The sequence below is a fragment of the Cyrtonyx montezumae genome, unplaced genomic scaffold (genome assembly GCF_038088225.1).
Source record: "Cyrtonyx montezumae isolate F1298 unplaced genomic scaffold, pur_monq_1.0 scaffold_12, whole genome shotgun sequence".
Lineage (NCBI taxonomy): Eukaryota > Metazoa > Chordata > Aves > Galliformes > Odontophoridae > Cyrtonyx > Cyrtonyx montezumae.
In genome coordinates this window covers 11,729,696-11,752,170 of record NW_027071848.1, presented here as the reverse complement: position 1 = coordinate 11,752,170, position 22,475 = coordinate 11,729,696, and the positions used below count along the sequence as shown (strand labels likewise).

General features: G+C 40.4%; 1 protein-coding gene across 2 annotated transcripts in view; it reads left to right on the top strand.

Moving 5' to 3' along the window:
- Positions 1-17,384: 17,384 nt before the first annotated feature.
- Positions 17,385-22,475, top strand: part of PDGFD (platelet derived growth factor D) — a 144,822-nt gene continuing 139,731 nt past the window's right edge. For both annotated transcript variants that reach the window (XM_065730037.1, XM_065730036.1), the window contains exon 1: positions 17,385-17,838. In XM_065730037.1, coding sequence (XP_065586109.1) covers positions 17,709-17,838 — 130 coding nt within the window. In that variant the 5' untranslated portion in view covers positions 17,385-17,708. The remainder of the gene's footprint in view (positions 17,839-22,475) is intronic.

The window sequence follows — 22,475 nt, the reverse complement described above, 5'->3', positions numbered from 1 at the left end:
AACCACCGAATTTTTGACCCTGTTTCAGGGCATGAGCTTGGACTAACTGACCTTCTGCAGTCCTTTTACCTTATTTTTTACTCCTACCCTACCTTCAGAGAAGTGTCACCTGAGTTCCACATGCTAATAGCAGATAATGGATACATCAACAGAAGCAACCATCTCAAAACAGAGCCAAATTCATCAGCCTTTCAAATCTTGAACAGAAAATAAAGCACACAACGAATCATGAAAAATTCCATTTCATGAAAAATACCATAGAAGCTATGTTGGGAGAAAGAAAGAAAACTTAATGCTCAAGGCATCTTACATGCTACTGGAAAAGGCTGAGATTACACTATACATTGAACTTCGAAAACTTCCTGGTGGATCATGCTGCTGCTCTATGAATCTATCAGTGAAGAACACGACGTGTTGAAATTTTGAAGAAATTATCATGATAGGAGAAGTTCCCACTTCTGTGATTATTACAGGATTTTATTCTGAACATGGAAACATACCTGTACATTTAATATTCTTTGCTCCAGTTAAGTTGTTTCAGTCTTTGTTCAATTCAGAAATGAATAACAGTAGATGGAAATGAACTCAAGAGTCTCTGAAACCAAGTATCAATTCACTGTAACTAAAACTGGAACACAGGGCAGAGCTCATAACTTCCATTCTGATTCCTAGACTATTAGGCACCAGTTCTTATTATGTAATTAATCTTCACCTTGCTTCATATTTCCCAGTCGTTAAAAAGAGAATAAAAAATAATTTGACAAAGAGTGTTTCACAGTTATACATACTAGAAATTACCAGAGGAAAGAATCACACTATGATTAGAATTAGTTTTTGTTTAACACTCCAGGCATATCAGATAAAAGGTTGTAACTGTAATACATGCAGCTATGCAAGTATGAAAGTTTTATTTTACACCACAGAAGTCTTTACTTCTCATTTTGAGAATGAGCTCCATCTCCTCAGCATACTGTCTTCCCATCTCGTATGAGGAAATGTAAGTAGGAAATAATTTAATGCAGAGATATTATCTTGTTCCTATCATCATATGGGAATATACTGAGTATTTCCAGTTACTTCTTTTGGACTGGGTTTGGTTTCAGTTCTGACTGTTTCAACATTAGGGACCCAATTACTCATAAATCATCCAGAGCTCTCTGTTTGGTCGTGAATTCTTAGCTTCATTAGATTTTGTGCCAGTGATTTATAGAGGTAGGTCATTTTCCTATCTGCTCTTTTTAGTATCATATTAATTATTTGCATGTATGCAGCTATGCTTGCTCTAGCGTCTCTGAAAGTTCAGAGAATCTGAAAACAAACTCTCAAAACTGTCCCCAGAGCATGAAAAAAAAGGCATCTACAGACTGGGGACAGAATAAATTATACACAGGAGCATTATATTCTTCTCTTGTACATAATAATGCTATATGCATGAAAGATTAAGTAGTTTATTAATGTCATCTGAGGTCTAAAGAGGTTCAAGAGATAGCCCAACCTGGTATCATATTCTGTTCCTCTTTTATGCTGAACAGACTGTCTTTATGCAATGCTGCCAATCTGCCCTTTCCATTTTTACTTACGCCCAGAGTAATTTTTATGTATCCCATGCCCTTTGGGACTAAATCTGCTTAGTAGTACTCAGAGGCCAAGTTTCTAGGTGCCTTTGAAGAAGAAAAAGCCAGGCAGATTGTCTAGATATCTTGTATCTGTTTTAGAAGAACATTAAAGCCAGGATTTAAAAATCCCTGTTACTTACCACTTGCTGTAGGTAATGAGAGGACAAGATGGCAAAATAGCCTACTGAGTCATCTGAAGAGACCTTGCAAAGACTTAATCTTCTGTGATGCTATGTTCTGAATTTCAAGTTGAACAGAAGACTCAAATCTAAAATCTGCATTATTTAAACACTGCAGCCTTTGGGTTCAGGGTTAAGACCTTAATATACAGAATAATCATCTCCTGCCTTCTAGGAACAGTTTGAACACTGACTAGTTAATCTTTATATTGCTTTTTAAATATAGATAGTGCTGTGTGATGGGCATGTATAACTATTTCATAGCACAAAGGCACAGGAGCTATGATACTATTCCAGGGTATAGAAATAGAGAATTTAATTTTCTAATTTACCACATACTCCCTGTGTGATATGGTGCTAATTACTGAGTCCTGGAGATGGTGTCCACCAATAGACCTGAGCTGCATGGTCACAACAATGTTGTGACATACTCATCTTTTCTCGAGTCCTGTTTCCAGGTGACTACCTTGTCCTCACAAGCAACCACCTCCACATGCAATTGGTAAATAGGTCCTTTATAAGAACTGTAGATTCTCTTATACACACTGTATTGGTCTCATGATGTCACTGTAAAAACAGCCAAGAAATATGAAAATGGCCTGGCATGTGCTATTGCAGTGGATCTGCTGTCACTGCAGATAAGGGTACCTTTCTGTGCACTTTACAATGCAGCAGGTACTAGAGATTTTCCTGCTGTGTGCAGCAGCTGGTTTACCCAAAATCTGGCCCTCACATTACTCCCTGTAGTGAACTGCATGGTCAGATGGTGAATCTGGTTTCAAAGCAGCACTGCTTTCAAAGAAATGGTGTAAAAAGAGCCAATTGTTCTAATCCTTCTATAAAATCACACAGTTATGTGATTCTGTGCAAAATGATGGCAGATTATAATTAATAATGTTAACAAGGTGTTACAGATATGAATATACTTTGAAGATCATGAGCTGCTCAGATACTACTTTAAATGGTGAATAAAACTCTATATTACTGACTGTAATTATATAAGTTCCACGGAGTATCACAGAGTCCCAGAACCACAGAATTGAAGGTGTTGGAAGGGACCTCTAGAGATCATTAAGTCCAATCCCCTGCCAAAGCAGGTTCCCTACACCAGGTCGCACAGGTAGGCATCCAGGTAGGTCTTGAACATCTCCAGAGAAGGAGACTCCACCACCTCTCTGTGCAGCCTGTGCCACTGCTCCGTCACCTTCACTGTGAAGTTCCCATGCACATTTGTTTGGAACTCCCTATGCATCAATTTGTGGCCATTTCTCCTCACCCTATTACCACAAACTGCTGAGAAGAGTCCGGCCTCATCTCTTTGCCTCCTGCACTTTAGATATTTATCATGTAGAATATATTATGTAAAATATACAAATTGCATGAGAATTCATTATTATTTTAATATTAACAAAAAAAATAACAGTAGACAGATATAATGTGTAAACATAAACATTTGAATAATGACTCAAAAGAATTTGTAATGCTTCTGAAATACATCCATATGGTATCACCTCTAAAGAAATCAGATAACAGTCCTTATCGTTTATCAATTCTCCAACTTCTGTATATATGTATTCCAGATCCACAATTCTAAAAACGTAGTCACCAAAATCATAATCTTGATTATGAAGAGAAGATAATAAATTGTCTCTTTCATTGGGGTCCAGCTGGGTTCATCCATGACAGTTTCTCCATATGCAAAAAGATTAGGTCTCAGGGTAATAGGAGATGAATCACTGATGATTTCATGGGTTGAAGGCAGGAGAGAATAGCTACAAGGTCTTCATTAAGTTGCTGATGGGCATCTGGCTAATCAGGTAATAAATCCACAGAAACAATATTTTTGAGGCCCCTCTTTAGCAAATGCTTCATCTATCAATGCTAACCTTAGACAGGGGCCTGTTACTAATCCCATTAGTTCCACTAACTGAATTAGCTACACATTTTTGGCTAAGGGAATGTTAATGCACTCTGCAGGATATGGTTGCCATACTAATCCAAGGACTAACAGCCTGATATTCCACTGAAATGAGCAAAAGAATCTCTTAGATTCAAATGGGACTTGTATTAAAAGGATAACAAAATACACATTGATTAAATTGATTATATATATTAAATTGTCTTGGCATGTAATTGCAATTGAGACTTGTATTTCTTCCCCTATAAGTTACTGTTGATATAGGAAAATATTGAAGAACAACTCTTTTTATTCCAAGATTTTTAGAACAGAATCCATTTTTTTGCAGCAGTTGATGACAGACAGGGACCATACAAAGGCAATCAAACATATCCACAGCAGGAATTTTTCATTTGTCTAGGAACAGTACTGAAATTTCAATCTAAAAGAAGTGATATAGATTATGAACCTTTCAATGAAGACAGAAACAAAACAACCCCCATAATAAAACCAAGTTGAATTTCAATTACATTAAAGCTTGTTATAAATTACCTCTTTTATGGCATGTTTTACAGAAATCAGGATCTTCATGAAAAGACTTTATGAGGATGTGATGCTGCCAGTGTTTGATTTTGAGCCGCTTTCTCTTCCATAATGAATTAAATATAGGGTGCAAAACTAAGTAAAAGACAAGAAGAAATGAAAACTAAAAAAAAGTTCATCAAACTACTAAGTGGTAGTAAATACATTAAGCCTTTAAGTTTAATCTCATTTAGTGGATGAGTGCCATGCAACTGCCTTAACCGAAAGAGCTAGAGAAAGTACCGAAGAGACCAAGCAAGGAGATCTTAGTACTTGTCAAGTTTGTCCTTTGTACCTCCTCCACTGCAAACACAAGGGCTGAAGAAGCAACTTAAAGGCTAAGAATATTGTCTTCAGCACAAAAAGAGATGAAGAAAATGAGAAAGATGACAGCACTTGGATAAAAGCCAGTCATATAAAGATATCAGCACAGAATAATAAAAGAGACTGGCAGACATCCCAAATCAATTAAGAAAGATTACTACAGCATAGGCCAATATACATGTCTTCAGAAAACCTAAAATGTGGATAACAGAGTTTAAGAACAGCTTCAAAAAATGGAAGAATGTGAATTTAGAAAATGTGAGGAAAACGACAGCAGCAATGTGAATTATAAATCAAAGGAAGGCACAAATGGATTTTGATTTCTCTGGCTCAGTTTGACATTTCTGTATGACCTACACTGAGTCTCAAATCACTGATTATAGACTGAACCTAAGACTAACCTGGCATGTGTGAAGTATACTGTTACTTTCTCCTGCAAGCAGGGGGACTGCCACTTGAGGGCTAGTACTCATGAAAAGCTACTGATGGTGTAATTTCCCAGGAGCTTGTTCTACTCAAACTGTGAAATATTCTTATCAAAGTAGCATGTCTAAAAGTATGGACTTCCATTTTTTAAATGAATAATGCTTAAAGGAGACTAACCAAAAACTATAAATAAACTCTTGCCTGCAAATTCATTCCAAGCACAAATAAGCCCAAGGACCTTTCCACCACTCCTAAAAAGAGGGGACAAATTGATGATTCTGGGCATCTAACTGAGGATAAAGATTAAATAATCCATAAAAACTGTGCATGATTGCTTAAAAAACATAAATAATCAGTTGCTTGGACTATAGCTCATGGCTGGCAATCACATGGAAACTACATCTTAGAATAGACAGAAAGTAAAGATATTAAAATATTTTACTGTTTACTTTTATGAATAACAGACTAGTATTTGAGGTTCAGTTCTTTGAACCTTAGCTCCTTCCACTGCTGTTACAGACTGAATTCCAAACCAAGAAGGAAATCTTCCTTAGATATGACTTCTTCATGGTCCTCAAGTACCTAACATAAAAGCATCACTTTTCATTCATTTTCACTCATTTTTTCTTCTAAATCTCTGTTTACACTATTTAAAGGTGACAAACTTATAAGGGAATTGCCAAGCAAAGGGATTTTGCCCCTTACACTTCATTTACTTTTTTTCTGTGCCCTGTGCAAAAGAATTTAGAAGCATGCATTATTACTCCTTCTGTAGTGAGCCATTATCCTTATCTCATATATGAAAGCACTAAAAATTTGATACAAAAATTATCAGACCATAAATTATAGATAAACTACCTGCTTCATAGTCACAGAGCTAGGTTACCAGAGCTGACTTCCTCTTCAGCTCTGACCATATCTGATGATGAGCATGAAATAGGGTATCCTTCTGCAAATACATTAGAAGGCAAAGTGCGTGTGTGCAACAGCATACAACAGATTAAGAAACAGTTAAGTAACGAGTACTATGTAGATAATAAATAAAAGTGTCAACTGTGAGAATACAGTCAAGATAAGTTCATTGTTTTTAGTTTTTTAAGTTCCTTTTCTCTTTCTGTTAAAACTGAAAGGTTTGATCAGACAACGTTGTTTGAATGCTTTCATAAAATCTGCAGCAAACCTCTTTTATCTCATTTTATCCAAGCAAGAAACCTGACCATTTTGCCCTCTACAAATTGCTCTTTCCAGATTTCAGTGACTCAGCTGATTTTGTTCCAGATTGGTTTGCACTGATGGCTGACTGAAGATCATTGCAGCAGACTCTATCATCTTGAAAATTTAAGCAAGGATATTTCCTTCTTCGGTTTCTTGATCAGAGTTTTTGCTTGGTGTCCAAGGTTTGCACAACAACTTCACATACTCAGTCTAAAAGAGCTGTCAGTGTGCAGTAGGGGTCTGTGGAGGACTGTGAATTTTTTACTGCTGTGCAGATTTGCATTTGGTTAATTCAGATGACACTGATAAACACAACTTATTTCCATCTCTGCTGACTTTTGATACAGGGCAGCTGGCAGGATAACCACACGAACAGGAGATCTCTCTGAAACATCTTTATAACACATTGAGCAGTCCCAAAGCCTGTATTTAACTGAGAATAGGGAATGGTGATAATGCAAATATGCCTAATTATGTGCTGAACTGATCAATGTTAATGGAAATACTAAAAAGTTCATGGTCCATTTCTTCTCTCCCTTCCCAAGTAAATTTGCAATTGCAATTCATGCGCAATTACAATGCCTGGATATCTACTGCGCCCACAGCCAGTGCTCTCTTCTGAAAATATGGTTTCCAAAATTAGCAGGCATTTTTTGAAATACGGATCCTAATCAGTTTTCTGGCATCCTGCAGCAAACTGAATCAAGTCAGCCTTAGAATTTGTGTCTCCAAATCCCATATCCAATATATTAGATGCTAATGTCCTGCCTAGGACATTCACCAAATTCTCATGCACTGTTCGGCAGGTTCATAATGGTTCATAAGAAGCTCAAGATTCCAATTTGCTTAATGTGAGTTCCACTGTGATACAGCAAGGGTGAGCCTACAGCAGAGCCTCTGATGCCTGATCCCACTGAGTTCCACCATGCAGGGCAGTGTGGAGGACAGGAAGTTAGGAAGGAAAGGCAATGGCAGCTAGTGCTTGGTGAGACTGTGAGATTTTTCGTTGCTCATTCAATATTCCATAGGACTTTTACACTAGCAGGACACATGACAAGTGCCTTGTAATTTGACCTGATGTGTGAGGAACGGTGAGTGGAGAGGTGAAACCACCTCCTACCAGAGCATGCTATCCCTCTGCTGTGCCTGAGGTTTTTAAAATGACGGTATTGCACAAGCAGTTTTACTTATTTAATGTCCCTTTCTCTTTTTGCAAGTCTGTAACACTGACATATAAAGTCATTGTCCTATGTACAAGGGGACAGTTCAACTTTATCAGGAAGAATCAGAGAGAAAATTTTGACCAATATTTTAGCCTAATGAGTTAAACACTCACTTGGGTTGCCATTTGTTAGCTGGTAATTTTGTGACACGTGACAATGGACAAATAGTACTGAACAAATAACACAGTATGGATGTTAACAAGCACCCAACTGACTTCCAGCGAAAGGCTCTGATGAATGGGCCATTTTAATTTTTTTTATTTTAATAAAAACTTGAAAATGCAATGTGTTATGAACTGCAAAGGAATGCAGAACAAAGGAGTGGAGCTGATATGGGCACAGGCCTAAAGGGCTACCTGCCTGCCACTGAACCTAGAGAGGCTGCAAGCTCCTCAGGCAGAGCTGGTACAACCACTTATTCAGCCTCTTTTCCTACCAGAAGACTGTTTTCAGACTTTCCCTCCTTGAACTTAAATGCAGCATTCCAATTGTCTGCCTCAGCAGACAGCTTTTCACTCCCAGAGGATAACTATTATACTGCTATTAAGATTGGATGCCAAAGGCACTCTGCAATCTTAATTTCATTCCTCATGCCTATCTATTATGAAGCCATCCAATAAACACCTTGATCAGAGTAACTCTCTTACAGCCTCTGCCTCATTCAGTGCCCAAAATGCAAGCACCACAGAAGGCAGGGTTTACCTAGACTTCCTTCAGATGTCTGGAGCCCTGATATCTGCACCCAAACTCATCATGTTGTACTTCCCTTACTGTCAGTGAAAAGAGAAAAGGGCTCTTGCAGGATTCAACTTGGCTTATTCATAGACATCTTACACGTGTGACTCTCATTCAAAAATTGTTAGCTTTGTCTGTGTAACAAACATGGCTGTGGTTAGACACAGGATCTTCTTTGTCAGAATACACAGTAGTTGCTGCAGTGTATAGTATGTCATCCCCCTTCTCAAATGGGAGTGGACTGCTGAAAGACCAAGGTAAAAAATTTCTACTAGCTTTAGATACAAAGATTTATAAACCTTAGCATTATGTAGCACTACACGTATTCGAGAAACAACTTCGATTAACTTCCAGTACAGCTATGATGATCTGCACTTCTTCAAGTCAGACACTACTGTCTCCAACTGAGCTTCCAGAAAATGAAAAACACAGCATTAGAGGTCAGTTGTGAGAAATCTGGTTTACGTCATCTGTGTAGCAACACAAACAAGCAGGCGAAGAAACCCACAACTGCCTCATAGACTTAGCTGTCTTTTCCATCCACCTCTTGCCTCATTCACTCCATAACTTTCAACACTGCAATAGATGAAGTAAAGGCTGTAAAGATTATCTCAATTTTATTGGAAAGTCATGATTAATTTCTGCCCTCATGTGTACTGAATCCTCTGAAAAAGGAGGTTTGCACATTAATAATTAGAGCAATATATCCTATATATGAATAAGGAGGCCAAACTGTGATACTTATTTTTTTCTGATTGTTGTGATTGTTCAAGCTGGAATTCATCTGCCCTAACTTACGTTTCCTTAAGCTAGACAGTTAAGTCTGTGTTAATCACACATAGCCATCTTACAGTCAGCAGGAAAAATGAGACTCACTGGGGGGGGGGAGATGGGGCAACACAGGCTGAGATAAATACTAAAGGGTTCTGTTAGATGAAGCACCCTCTGGTGGCATCCTCTTTCTCTCACAGGCTATATAGGGAACCTCTGGTGCTTGCATCAAATCTAACCTTCCAAGTTTTCTTAACTGTATTAGGTTTTTTTCTAAGCCTATATTTAAAGCAGATTTTTCCTATACTTGTTAAAATACTACACTTTACTTGAAAAATCTTCACAATAACTGTAACTGCTCAAATCATTCTCTTGTTTGTCTCCCTTCAATGCATATATTTATCTGGTTCCTTCATTCCTCTGGAGAGGTATCGGTATTTAATTTACAAAGTACTTCTGAAGGAAAATTGAGTTAGATAAATGACAAAATATATTTTACTGTACACGCTACGTCCTAGGAATGCATTGAATTAGTATGCTCTGTTGGGTTCTCCCTCAGGAGAATGATTTAGTCTAATGATAGTGCCAGGTCATTAGTGCAGTATCAGCATAAATTCTGCTTAACCAATGCCAGGTGGTTAACTAGTTTATGTTAATGTACTGTGTGCATAAAACTGTGAACTCACCATCTTTTATGGCAATGTGCTTTGAAGAAAGATTTGGGCAGCATGAATGTATTTTCACTGATTTGAAACCAGTGGTAAATCATTCCCACTGCTGCTCCTAAGATGATGAAACTCATACTGTTGTGCATTGCCATCTGAAGTTGATTGAAAGCAACTTTTTTCTTAACAAGCTGATTTAAAAACTGCATATATTTAAAAGCAACAAAGTAAGATTTACTTAACGTACTTTCTTCAGTACTTACAAATCAAGTTCATTAGAAAATCTGGTTTCTTATATCATAGAATCATAGAACCACAGAATGGCTGGGCTGGAAGGGACCTTACAAATCATCCAGTTCCAACCTCCAGTCATGGGCTCTTCAGAGTCTATCCAATCTTATCATGAACACCTCTAGGGATGTGGCATTCACAACTTTTTTGGGCAACTTGATCCAGTGCCTCACCACTAAAGAGTAAATAATTTCTGCCTAGCATCCAACATAAATCCCCCCTCTTTTGATTTAAAACCTTTCCATCTCATCCCATTACTATCACACTGTGTAAAAAGTCAACCCTTCTGATTCTAAGTATAAGAAAGCTACAGTTAGGTCTCCCTGAAAACCTCTCTTCTCAGTATACCATATACATTGTACTCTTTTCTACATGCATTCTAGTTTTGGCACGATGCAAAATTCCTTTCCCAGAAAAAAATGATCTGTAAGTACGGACTGCATTTCAAGAGTTTGGATCCTCACTTTTGCATTTCTGACCCTCAGGCCAGGATTTGTCCATTTAATGGTGTCTATTTGATTGTGAAATGACTGAGAAGGTCTCATCTTGCTCTATCTGAAACAGATACAGATGTGACAGAATTTCTTTTCAAGCACAAAGCCATATATATGATTAAGTTGTTAATCAATGGAAAAGTGTTTCTCCATTGTATGCTGTATATTCCTTACTGCAAGCTAGAAATTTCCTTATTTGTAAGATGACGCTGAAAAACCCTTGAGCTGGAAAGAAGAACAGAAAAAACAGAAACTGAAGTTATTCAACATTCAAGTTAGTAAGTACCTCCATTGTACAAGGACACGCAGACTTCGGAGAGGAATGAAATTACCCATCAAGAAAAGAAAAGAAAAAAACAAAACAAAAAAACCCAGAATCATGGCTCAGAGGTTTCAAAACTGTTGACAAGATGAGTAAGTGTTTCATAAAGTTTTCCATAAAACTGCAAAGAATGAAAGACAAGCTCTAACTAGTAAGACATAAATCAGGACATAACTCAGAAGGATCAGGAAAAGTTTCACGTATCTAGAAGGTTTATTTCTTTGAAAATCCTGAGATTCTTATGATATAGATGGCTGAATGGAGGGCTTTGTCTAGGCCTCACATCATCCTGTGGTGGCCCCTCAGAACTCCAACATTCAGGAAACTGAGAGGGAATCCTTAATCAAAATGGAAGTAATTTGATTGCTGGTATATATTCTCAGTTGAACACATACTGCAAAACAACAGAGGAGAAGAAGCTCACATTCCATCTTTGTGAATCCAAGAGAAGTTACTGCTCTGAGGGTTCAGCAGTGAGATGAACTATAGTCTTTACAACATTGCTTAGCTGGTATGTTCTGATTAGACACAAAACAATTTTGCAGAATTTGAGTGTGTTCCCAGCTATGCTGAAAATGTGCTGGGAAGGAAAAGACTCAAGTCAAGCTCGGGCTCTCCTTCATGTCCCAGAGGAGAGAACACAGAAAAGCTGAGTTAAATATCTGAACAGAACAGAATCATAGAATCATAGAATCACTCAGTTTGGAAAAGGCCTTAAAGATCATAGAGTACAAACACGACTTAACCATACTACCATAACTCTAACGACCCCCCACTAAATAATGTCCCTGAGCACCACATCCAAATGCTTTTTTAAACACATTCAGAGATGGTGACAACCACCTCCCTGGAGAGTCTATTCCAGTGCTTAACAACCCTTTCTGTAAAGGAGTTTCCTGATATCTAACCTAAACTTACCCTGGCACAACTTAAGGCCATTTCCCTTCATCCTGTTACCTGTCACTGGTGAGAATATCAATCAAAGGCACCTACAGCATACTTTTCCCTGTGTTTCTAACACTAGATACCTTATTTCTTAAGAAATATCTACAGTGGTCAGACAGAAAACATGAATTCTCACAATAAACCTATTTTTCTTGAAGTCTTAGGCTGCCAGTAATGAAACACTCCTGGAATTTCTGTAAAATTCTAGGCGATGATTTTCTCACTCAAACTATATCCAAGAAAAACAAAATCTGTTTGACCTCAGTTTGACAGATGTAAATGAATTGATCACAGAAAAAACAATGGAAATAACAGAAATAGCAAGGATGGTTAGGTAGAAGTGAGTGCAGCTGGAGGATTGCTGTTTTGCTAAATCCAAAGCAGTAGGTTCAGATTACTTGTATCCAAATATTTTAAGAAACCAAGATGAGGATCCTTATAAATGCTTACTGCGCATACACTGTACAAGATCCAGAGGAAAAAAAATATTAGTAATATTGCAAGTAAAATAATTAGTAATTAATGTCTTGAATTATCTATAAATGATATTACAGTATTCTCTGTTTCAAGATACTGTAAAATTGCATTTCCTTCTAAATGATGTCAAGGTAGCTTTTGAGAAATCAAAGCAGTTCAGACAGCAAAATGCTTTGGCTTATGTGTGGAAGAAATCAGGTTATATAATCTGATAAAGATCTCTTCTATCCCTAAAATCTCTGAACCTGGGAATTAGAATGTAAAAGGAATGTAGTCTTTTTGAAGGTATTACTTTCTCTCTAAGAAAAACTTATCACACTGTTTTTGAACATGAGTTTAAATCTACATGGTAGCTTTAATGATATCAGTGGAAAAAAAAATCCCATTTAAACTTAGGAGGGCAACATTTTTTCTTTGTTGTCGTTCACGTTCATTTTCTGAAAGCATGACCCTGAGCATTGCACATTGTACACCCATTGGCTTTGTCACTATGTACCAGTGGCAGAGTCTGAATGATACAGCAATTTCTCAAAATGTAATTAACAAACATGTTTTGCATCAGAGCTCCCTTTCCTCCCTATGTATGTGTGTCAATGGTGCAGTATTTGCCTCTAACAGTTGCAGTGGGGAACTAGCAAAAGTCATTTAAGAGTTGGGAAGGGAAGTAGGGATAGAGAGAAGGAGATGAAGGCACAGCATCCTGCAGCAGTGTAGGCATGGGATAAGGCCAAAAGCTTGTTTAAACCAAAGCTGCATGCATCTGTTGCCAGGAGCAGAACAGAGAAATGAGCAGCCACAGCTGGCTACTGGGGAACAAACAGCAGCACTGGGTACAGGTTTGTAGCACAGATCTGTCATCAAGAACGCTATAAGATGTTGCTGTCAATCAAAGTTAAGTTCCTAGTGTGTAGCTGGTGGTACCAGGAAGCGCTGCTTGAGCCTATGCTTGATAACCTCCACACTCAAAGTGTTCAGTTTCACAGTATGCTTTGCTTATATATTGTTGAAGTGCTGCCTATAGTTCAGATAGTAAATCTGGGCCACTCATCACTGTGCTGCAGTTCACTTGGTGTCCCAGTGTCTGTATGGTGCTGCGATTATCTTATCAACACATCACCCTGCCCTCACTGCTTTTTTCAGGCATACAAGAGTTTTGGTTCCACCTTTTCCTGGCATTCCTTTGGTCTGCCATCATAGCTACATTCAGATATGCTTTTAGCAATCTTAAGATGTTTCTCCATACTACTCCCCGCACCTCTGCCCCTTCTTAAATCATTCAGAGATTATAAACAGGGAGATGGGATTGCTGTCACCACTTGCCTGCCCTCTTACAACAGATGTCACAGTGCTGCCCTGAACCAGTCTTTGGAGGTAAATATTTTCAGTTATCATTTTCCAATAACTGTAGAACCAACTACAAATTTAATCTGTGGTTTGTTTCCTAAATACAGCTTGTAAATACTCATCCAGCTTTAGAAAAGCATTAAATCTTGACTTTGAAATTTTCAGCAAAGAAGAATATGTATGACAAATTTGATACTTCCATGGCTTGCCACACTTTAAAGCATGCTTTTTAATTTTAATCATAATTGTCCAGATCCAACTTTCCTCACAGTAGGTCCCTCTTTAAATAAACACCAAAGGATTCATGTGGTAATGCAAAAAGATCTTGAGGTTGGCTGTTTATTCACCATGTTGCCCATGTTTTAAGGGGTGGGCATGCAACACACCAGTGCTCCACAAATGAACTGTGTAACATAGGAGCATCTGCCAGCCAGCAAGTGGTGACACTGAGTGCTGCAGCCCATTGACTTCCTTGATAATCCACCCCCATGATCTTTCCTGCATCAGTGTTTTCTAGGATTAACAATTTCATCCAGTAACTATAAATGTATTTATTCCCCATGCTCTCTCTGTAGCCAGTGGAAAGAAACTGGAAATACCAGAAAACAGCTAATCCCTTCCCAGCACAGATGCCTAAAACTAATAGGTTAAATTGTCCTCTGATAACACCCCATCCTCTCTATGACACCCAGAACCTATGGGACCAGTTTACCCCACACATATTTAGAAGAATAAGATAAGGTCAGATAGATGCCATGGGCACTGAGTAGACCTGACACTGTCTGTTTTAAAACATCAGCAACTCCAGTGCTCAGCTTTACAGTTCTACCACATCTACATATCTATTTCCGCATAACACCATCAAATATAAATTAGTCTATTGCTCCCCCCAAGAGTTCTGTCATCTGCAAAAATCATGAGTAATGACTTTGTTTTCCCTAGGTCATTGCTGAAAACACAAATCAATTCAGAACTAAAAATTAGGCTAAGTGGGGCCCTCCTGCAAATAATCAATTTAATAGTGTTTTCCTTTCTATCAAACATTTTAAACCTGTCATTTAATGGGTCTCAAAAACATTTGGTATGCAAGCCTTTCATTTCATGTGATCTGGACTTTGATACCAAGTAAAATGCTGTATGAAAGCTGTAATTTCATGCTATACTCTTTGTCAACCAGTTTTCAAAGTTAGCATGCTAAATTATTCTAGGTTGATTAGCATTAATTATATACATTTTTATCTGTATTAATTGAACCTCATATTAACTGTTACACTATTTTACCAGGATTTCAGTTGTAATGTCAGATTTGCAATCACATAGGCCATCAGTTCTACCACATCTACATATCTATTTCCACATAACACCATCAAATATAAATTAGTCTATTGCTCCCCCCAAGAGTTCTGTCATCTGCAAAAATCATGAGTAATGACTGTGTTTTCCCCAGGTCATTGCTGAAAACACAAATCACTCACATATCCATATGTCCTTTTAAGCAGTACACATGATTTACTGTAGATCCTCATAAAGAAATCTTTATAGTGTACTCCAAATTCTCCCCGACCTCTAGCAGAGAGTTTAGCCAATGTACTGGGCTGTTCTCCACTAGGTGAAGCTCCAGTGACCTTAAAACTGAGCATGAACCAAAATTCTCACTCTTTTACATGAGATTCTATGATGTTTCATTATAAAGATAGTTTTTTAGGTTGTAGTGGGCTTAGTGCTTTTCATTGTGAGTTGAGAAACTGTAGCATCAGCCAGTGTAGCATGGGCTCTTTTTACAGAGGCCCACCAGGGCCTGCCAGCCTTGCTGCTCTGTTCCAAAATCCTTCTGATGTGCACCTGTACATCAAATGGACAAACTAGGGATTTCTGACACCAGGACTAAAATAATTACCCAATCAGAGCAAGGCAAACAACACGACCTGGATGTTTTCTGACCTGAGAAAAAGACTCAAATCTTTCAGCTGCAAAAAAATATTTTCAATTTTAGAACAAAGATGGAAGCACCCCATGCTTTGCAAAGGGAGGAGGAGAAACGTTCCATGAGAGTATGATAGGAGTTATACACAACTCCTCTTGTGGTATATCAAAGCCACGGGTGCTGGAATCCACTCGACTGTTTTCATCACTGTTTAATTTATGAGGCCCCATGCTGTTTTTCTGGAGTGTTCTCTAAGCAACAAGTACGCTCAGCAGTACCTCTGCTGCACGAATGGGAACTTCATCTCAAACACCATAGAAGTATCTATGTTTCAAAAAAAAACATACATATAAATAGTTGAACACCTCAGTCGTGTGCACTGATCAGCCAGAGGAAATTCAGACTTGTCTGTATCAAGCCAACTAGCACATCAAAGAGATGCGGGGTGTTTTAAGCCAAAGCCTGCTCCTTGTGTGTTGAAGTTGAACTGCACAGCCAGGTTGGGGATGTGGGGTTAGAAAACGACCAAAAGGTATGAGTTTTATGTTATACAAATTTGTATGGATAAAGATGACTGCAGGAAGCAGAGCCTTGGAAACAGCATCCTTTCCTGACTGAGCTATATAGTGCTCAGATAGTGACAAATGCCTTTTTGCCTCCTGGGTAAGGGTGATCTAACATTCCTCCTCTTCCTCCTTGGCCACCTCCCAAGGGCCACCACATGTCCCAGAGGAAGCAGCCAGACACTGCAGGGAGCTGAGTCAGAGCCTGAGGGCACTGGGAAGGACTTCTCAATGCACTGCATATGCTCAGGGCAGTGGCATTACCCTCATCTTAGAAGAAGGCTGCAATCAGAATAGGGTCAGGGAGCTGGCGTCCCACTGACATTTTCTGCACGCTCCTTGCATCGTATTGGGAAGGAGGCTGACACGTGGACAAGATGAACAGAGAACATCTTCAGAGCTCCCCATCTTCAACTTCCTCTCACTCTGAATCTATTGCATAGTTGGACACCTTCCCACTGCCTGCCCACTCCCCCCAGACTGGGCACCTACAGCACAGGCGCACTGCCCACAAGCAAAGCACTCTTGGAACCTTCCCATTGCCCTCCAGACGGGAGCTGGGTTAGGTTTGCTGTCAGTTTGGCTGAACATGAAAGGGGTAAGAGCCACAAACTATGCAGAACAGAATTGCACCCTACTGGCTTCTTAAGACATACAAGATGTTTCAGCTCCATTGTTACACTAGCATGCTTTTGGAGAAAATGTTTCACACAGCCTGAGGCACCCGCTGCGAGTGGCAGGCCTCATCCCATGCTCCCAGTTGTGCCCTGTACGGACACTTCTGCTGTCAGCGAGGTGGTGTTTCATGCTCAAGGATCTGGCAGGGTGTTGCCAATTGTCAGACTGGCCAAGCAGAGTGAAGTGCTGTAAGGAATAACCTGAGCAGGTAAGGGTTTACTAGGGAACAGTGCCAACCCAACTTCTTCCTGTCTGCACTTCGCTACATTGTAGTTAATGGAAGGAAAAGGAGCGCTAAAACAGCTCACAGGCCGTTGGTTCAGAGCTACTCTCATCCAGGCTGTAATGCAATCAAAGGCAGACTCAGCTTATTCAGGGTCTAAATCAGCAAGAATTAACCTTTCATGAAAATCTTCGGACAGTGCCCGGCATGATAGAGGAGCCCGTTTGTTCCTCCCAGAGACACGTGCTGTTTTTCCTTCAGCTAACGTTACTCCTCAACACGCTTCCACTCCGGCTCCCGCCCAACGCCACAACCCTCCCGCGGGACCGCGGCTGCCGGGACACCCCGCCACTTCCACCGGCCCCGTCCCCCGGAGCCGCCGGGTCTGGCCCCGCCGCCCCACACCCGGCGGAGCGCTGCTCGGGGGCGGTGCGAGGCGCGGAGCTCCGCCGCGGCGGCCGCAGGGGAGCGCGGCTCCGCCTGGAGCCGGGTCACGGCGCGGCCGCCGGAGGGGAGGGGGCGGCGGTGCCCGCCGGGGGTTGCTCACCTTGCCGCTGCGGCCGGGCACAGACACGCGGCGGAGAGTTGAGCGAGGAGGAAGTTTGGGGCAGTCACTCGGCGGCTCTGAGTGCTGTTTCGGGTGGGATTTTTATGTGTTCTTTTTTATTTCATTTCATTTTCTTGCCCGGCTCGCAACTCCCTCAGCCGCTCGGGCAGCCCGCACGAGCAGCAGAGCCGGGGAGGGGAGCGGCAGCTCGGCGGGGCACAGCCGCGTTTCTTCGCAGAGCCGCGGTCCCGTGCACAGCGGATCCCAATGCAACTGCTCATCCTCCTCCTCCTCTACGCCGTCGTCTGCGCGAACTTTTGCAGCCGTCAGGGCACCACCGCCCCATCCCAGAGCGGATCTATCAGAGCCCTGCGCTCCTCCAACGTCAGGCGGGATGGTGAGTGTCCCTCTGCCTTCTTGATCCCTGAGGGCTCCGAGCGCGCCCCGAGGGCTGCCGGCCCGGAGCTCGGGCGGCCGGGCGGGGGGAGGGAGGTGCGGGCGGAGAAGCGGCTGTGCCCGGCTTCTGCTCCCGAGCTCCTCGAGGCAACTTGCTGGGGATGTCCCCGCAGCCCAGACAGCGCGCATGCGGTGCGGGGTGCCCGGCCCGGCCCGGCCCGGCCCGAGCCGCCGTGGTGGGTGGCGGCCGTTGGCCCCGGGACGGTGGGCTCTGGTCGTGGTGAGCGTTCCTCCTGCTGGAGGGCAGCCTTGACACACGGGCCTGGACCCCAGGCAAGCTGTTCGCTGGGGTCTGTGGGGCAGCGCTCGCCCTTCGTGTCAACCACACCGACGGCAGAGTGATGCCCACCCAGCGATGGTGGGTGCCAGGGAGGGTGGCTGGCGGCTATCTAACACTGGGAGCAATGGTCTCAGGCTTCGTGTTTGAACACACGGACACGTTGCCTGCTCTGAGCCACCACGGTCTCGTCCATCTGGATGCTGCCATACTGTGGCCCTGTGGTGAATGGTTGCGGGACCGCAAGGCGTTGACACAAATGACCTTCACCTTTGGAAACCACTTGCTCAAGATGACAGAAGACCAAGTCTTAGGGTTTTGGAAGGGCTTCTGCTTCTGCTGTGGGATCAGCAGGTTATGTTCCAGCTCCGTGGGAGAGGATGTGCTCCTGCTTGTGTCTCCTTGCTGAGAGAAATACAAGATGTTCTTCTGAAAAGGAGCAGAGTATGGTTCAAGTCTTCAAGTTAATGTCCTTCTGTTGCCAGCATTTAGATTTTTTGTAAATCCTTTTTAAGAACCCACTTACTTGAGTCACGTCCAAGATTGTACTCTGAATTTGCCAGTGTTTATTTTTCAGCATGTATACAATGTGTGTAATGGGTATACAGTTGACTTTGGGAGATGTTTTTGGTTCAGTGTTGGAGCCATATTGAACTTAGTAATCTTTTGTATACCTTTCCTTGTCAGTGCATGGTGGTGTAGACAAGGTGAAGAGACTTTTTCTTAAAACTGAGATAGCAAAACTGGAAACAAGACAAAATTGCAGTTACTTGGATCTTGAAAATGAAATTTAATCCAATACAAATGTTTTTTACAATAAAAGCCCACATCCATTATTTGTTTCATTCTTTAAAATGGCTGTGCATTTTATCAAGCTTCATGAGTTGTCAGCCTGCCATCTTACCCTTCTCAAAAGAGCTGATCTACTTCAAACTTAGAATATGTTTTATTGTGATCTTTATAGTCAGTAGAGAAAAAAAATTGTACTGCTTAATATGAATAAAGTTTTCAAGTTATTGGCAGTATGACATGTCTTTTGCTCCACAGAAGAAAATTTCCTGTAGGGAAATTTCTTTTTGGAGTGATTGAGAGAGCAAGGCAGTGTGAAATGATTGGTTAATTGCTCTTTTCCCAGTTGTGGTCATGTATCTTAGCAGTTAAACTGTATACCCTGAAAGCTGCCTTTTACACCTCGTAGTGACTGAACCTTCTGGGTACCAGGTGTGGTACCAGGCAGTGGGCTGCTTGGAAATGGCTGATCTCTGTGAAGCTGCATATCACTCTTACCTGGCCTGTCAGTGTTGTATGGATGGTAGCCAGGCTGGTAGCCTATGGACAGGAAGAAGTGAGCTGATGAAGAGGTGAGACAGCTCTGCAGCCTTTTAATGGGCAATATCCATGTAATAAGTATGTAACACACCTTAAAGAAAACTGCCTGCAGTCTTCCACTTAGACTCTCTCTTGCTCTCTGTTTGCACTCAGGAATTCTACTTTTTCTCTGCAGAGGACATGGTATTCTGGCATGGCCAACGAAGGTGGGCATCCGCTCACAGCATCTAAAGCAGGTCAGCTGCCAGCAGGCCTGATTTTACTCCAGTGAACCAAACTGTTGCTTGAGTTTGTTGACTAAAGACCTATATTTGTGCCGCCAAAGGTTATGAGCTGTATTCCAAATATTGCATGCATGAGAAAAGCTCACAAGCAAAGTGTTCAGACCATAGCTGGCTGTACGCCACCAAAAGTATTTTTGTCTTTTACAAGTTTCAGTGTTTTGTTTTCGTCTGAAGTGCTGATATGGAATTGCATTAAAGACATGTGGATTGCATTGCTGAGTGAGGCAGACAGTATTTTTTGCATTGTAAGTATTTGCAGATATAGTGATATGGAGTAGGATCTAAGAGTGCACAATATGCTGGGAGTAATGTGTTCCAACAGTCTCTCTCTCAAAATGCACAGCAAGTACAAAAACTAATTTAAGATGATGTCCTCTGTTAGATGATCATGATTATTATGTTGTGGAATTAAGAGAGATACTGCAAAGGAAGCCAGATCTGTTTAGCTCTTTAAAAATTTATTCTCTCTTGGCACGTTCAAGACCACCTGCACATTTTATTATAAAAGAAAACAATCGTTTGGATTCCAGTTTTCTGTTACATCTAAGCAGGATAAACCAGAGGTACTGAATACACAGAGCTTTAATTTGGAGCCTTGGTCTTGCTTCTGGCCAAAACAAACTTCTTACTGCACAAGATTCCATATTGTCTTCCCTCTTCCAGGTAAAAGAAGTTGGTCTGTTTGTAATTGCACTTAGTGCAGACAGATTGTTTTAGGAGGAAGTCAATAGATGAAGGGCAACACATACAAAATCAGTCCTAATGGTTGCCAAGCCTGGCCTGTACTTCCTGCTGAAGATATTAAAAATATAAATAATCTGCTTATAAGACATCCTCTTGTCCTCGTGCAAGGACAGGCATTGATGATTCAGCTGTCCAGTGTAGCACTAATCAATATTTTAAAGTGTTCTGGAGATGCCAACAACATTTACAGCACATGTAATGGTATTTATTTAAAGTCCTTATTAATATAATTAAGTGTTAAGTCCTTTGAATTTTGTCAGCATTACACACAGAGGGCTGTGAAACGATACCATTATCCTCTTTTACCTCACTTTACCAAGCTGTGGTATGCATATAGTTCTACCTAATCACAAGAAGTCTGATATTCAGGTTGTTTATGTGTACTTGAAGATTAAAAGTGGAGATGAAAAGTGCTAAATAATGTTTACTGTATGGTTTCCAGCTGAAACATCAGTTGTTTGCTGTTATCTGTTGTGAGCAAACATCTGCAAGAACACTCAGTCTAAGAAAGTATGCCTAATCTGTGTACTCATACTAAGCATCATTATGCATATTTTCAACTTCAAAATCCTAAGTTTAAATAAAAGGCATAGTGTCAGATCATTTTAGTATGTAAACAACTGGAAGCCATGGTACCAATACCTCCTGAAATGGACTTGAAAATCCATAACATCAGACAACTTAAGTTTTTCTGAGGCTGTGTGATTTTTATTTTGAATTAAAAATAAAATAAAATAGGAGCTTTCAAGCCTTCGACTGCTGGTGTGACAAAGAAATATGATGAAAACTTATGTTTTACCACCTTGCAGAAATGGCAGTGGCTTTTGGCTGTCCAGATGGATAAATGCCATTAATTTTACCTTCCACTTTTGAAAAGCATTTGAAAACTTGGGCTGTGTTCTTTCACCAGATAGATGTTAAGTATCTGCTCTTGGGAGAAGAAATGAATTAATCTTTTTTAATCCTAATTAAGAATGGTTCTTGTATCACTAGTGATATAGAAACCGCAGTTTTTGAATACATTTATTCAGTTCTTCTGTAGTGTAGAGCACAAAAAACATGGTACACGTGTTCTTTTTTAGCAGAATCTGCTAACATAAAATTGTGTCAGCTGCAAAATAACTAATATACTTCTCCAGCTTCCTCAGATTGACAAAAAATAAAATAAAAATTGTGATTTGCCCATAGTAGCACAACTTGTTCTTCGGTTGTTTAACTTTGATGATGTCTCTTATCTGTAGAATTAACTGCCTGGGCTGAACAGTAACAAAGGATATTACAAGAGAACTGCAGCCCTGACTCAGCAGCAAGCAGTTTGGAGGAGTTCCCCAATTGTGCACTGAAATGTATTTTACTAGGTAGATAGACATCACATAGTAAAAGTTGCTATACTTACAACTCTCCAGCCAGTCTCTAGCTTCTCTAAAATAAATTTATTTTATGAAACATAATTAAGCCAGATAATTGTTAAAGGGCTTACAGAGAAAACTAGATAATTGCATTGTGATTCCTAGAAATGAAACACTGCTGAAAATTGTGAAAATATTTTTTTTTAACTGTGATCCATGGAGATGTATTTTGTAAAGCACCTAGGAATAGGAATAAATAGTAAAACTGTGGGGAATCATTAGTGCAGTAACATTCTTTGTGGGCTTAACTTTGTGGACCTGTATCATTCTATTAAGGACTGGAGGCTGCATCCTACTGGATTCTATGATAGCAAAGTTTGAATAGCTTATATGAGAATGTGGCTGTGTGCAGTTAAACTAACTGCATCTTATGAAGCAAGAGTACAACTACTGGCAGTTTGTCAAATATTCTGTTAACATAAGAACATATACATACAGTGTTTATGTATCACAGTCATATTATGTATATGCATGCACAAATATGTCTTGTACCTTTTACTTACTGTATAGCATATATGCATGTATGTAGTACATA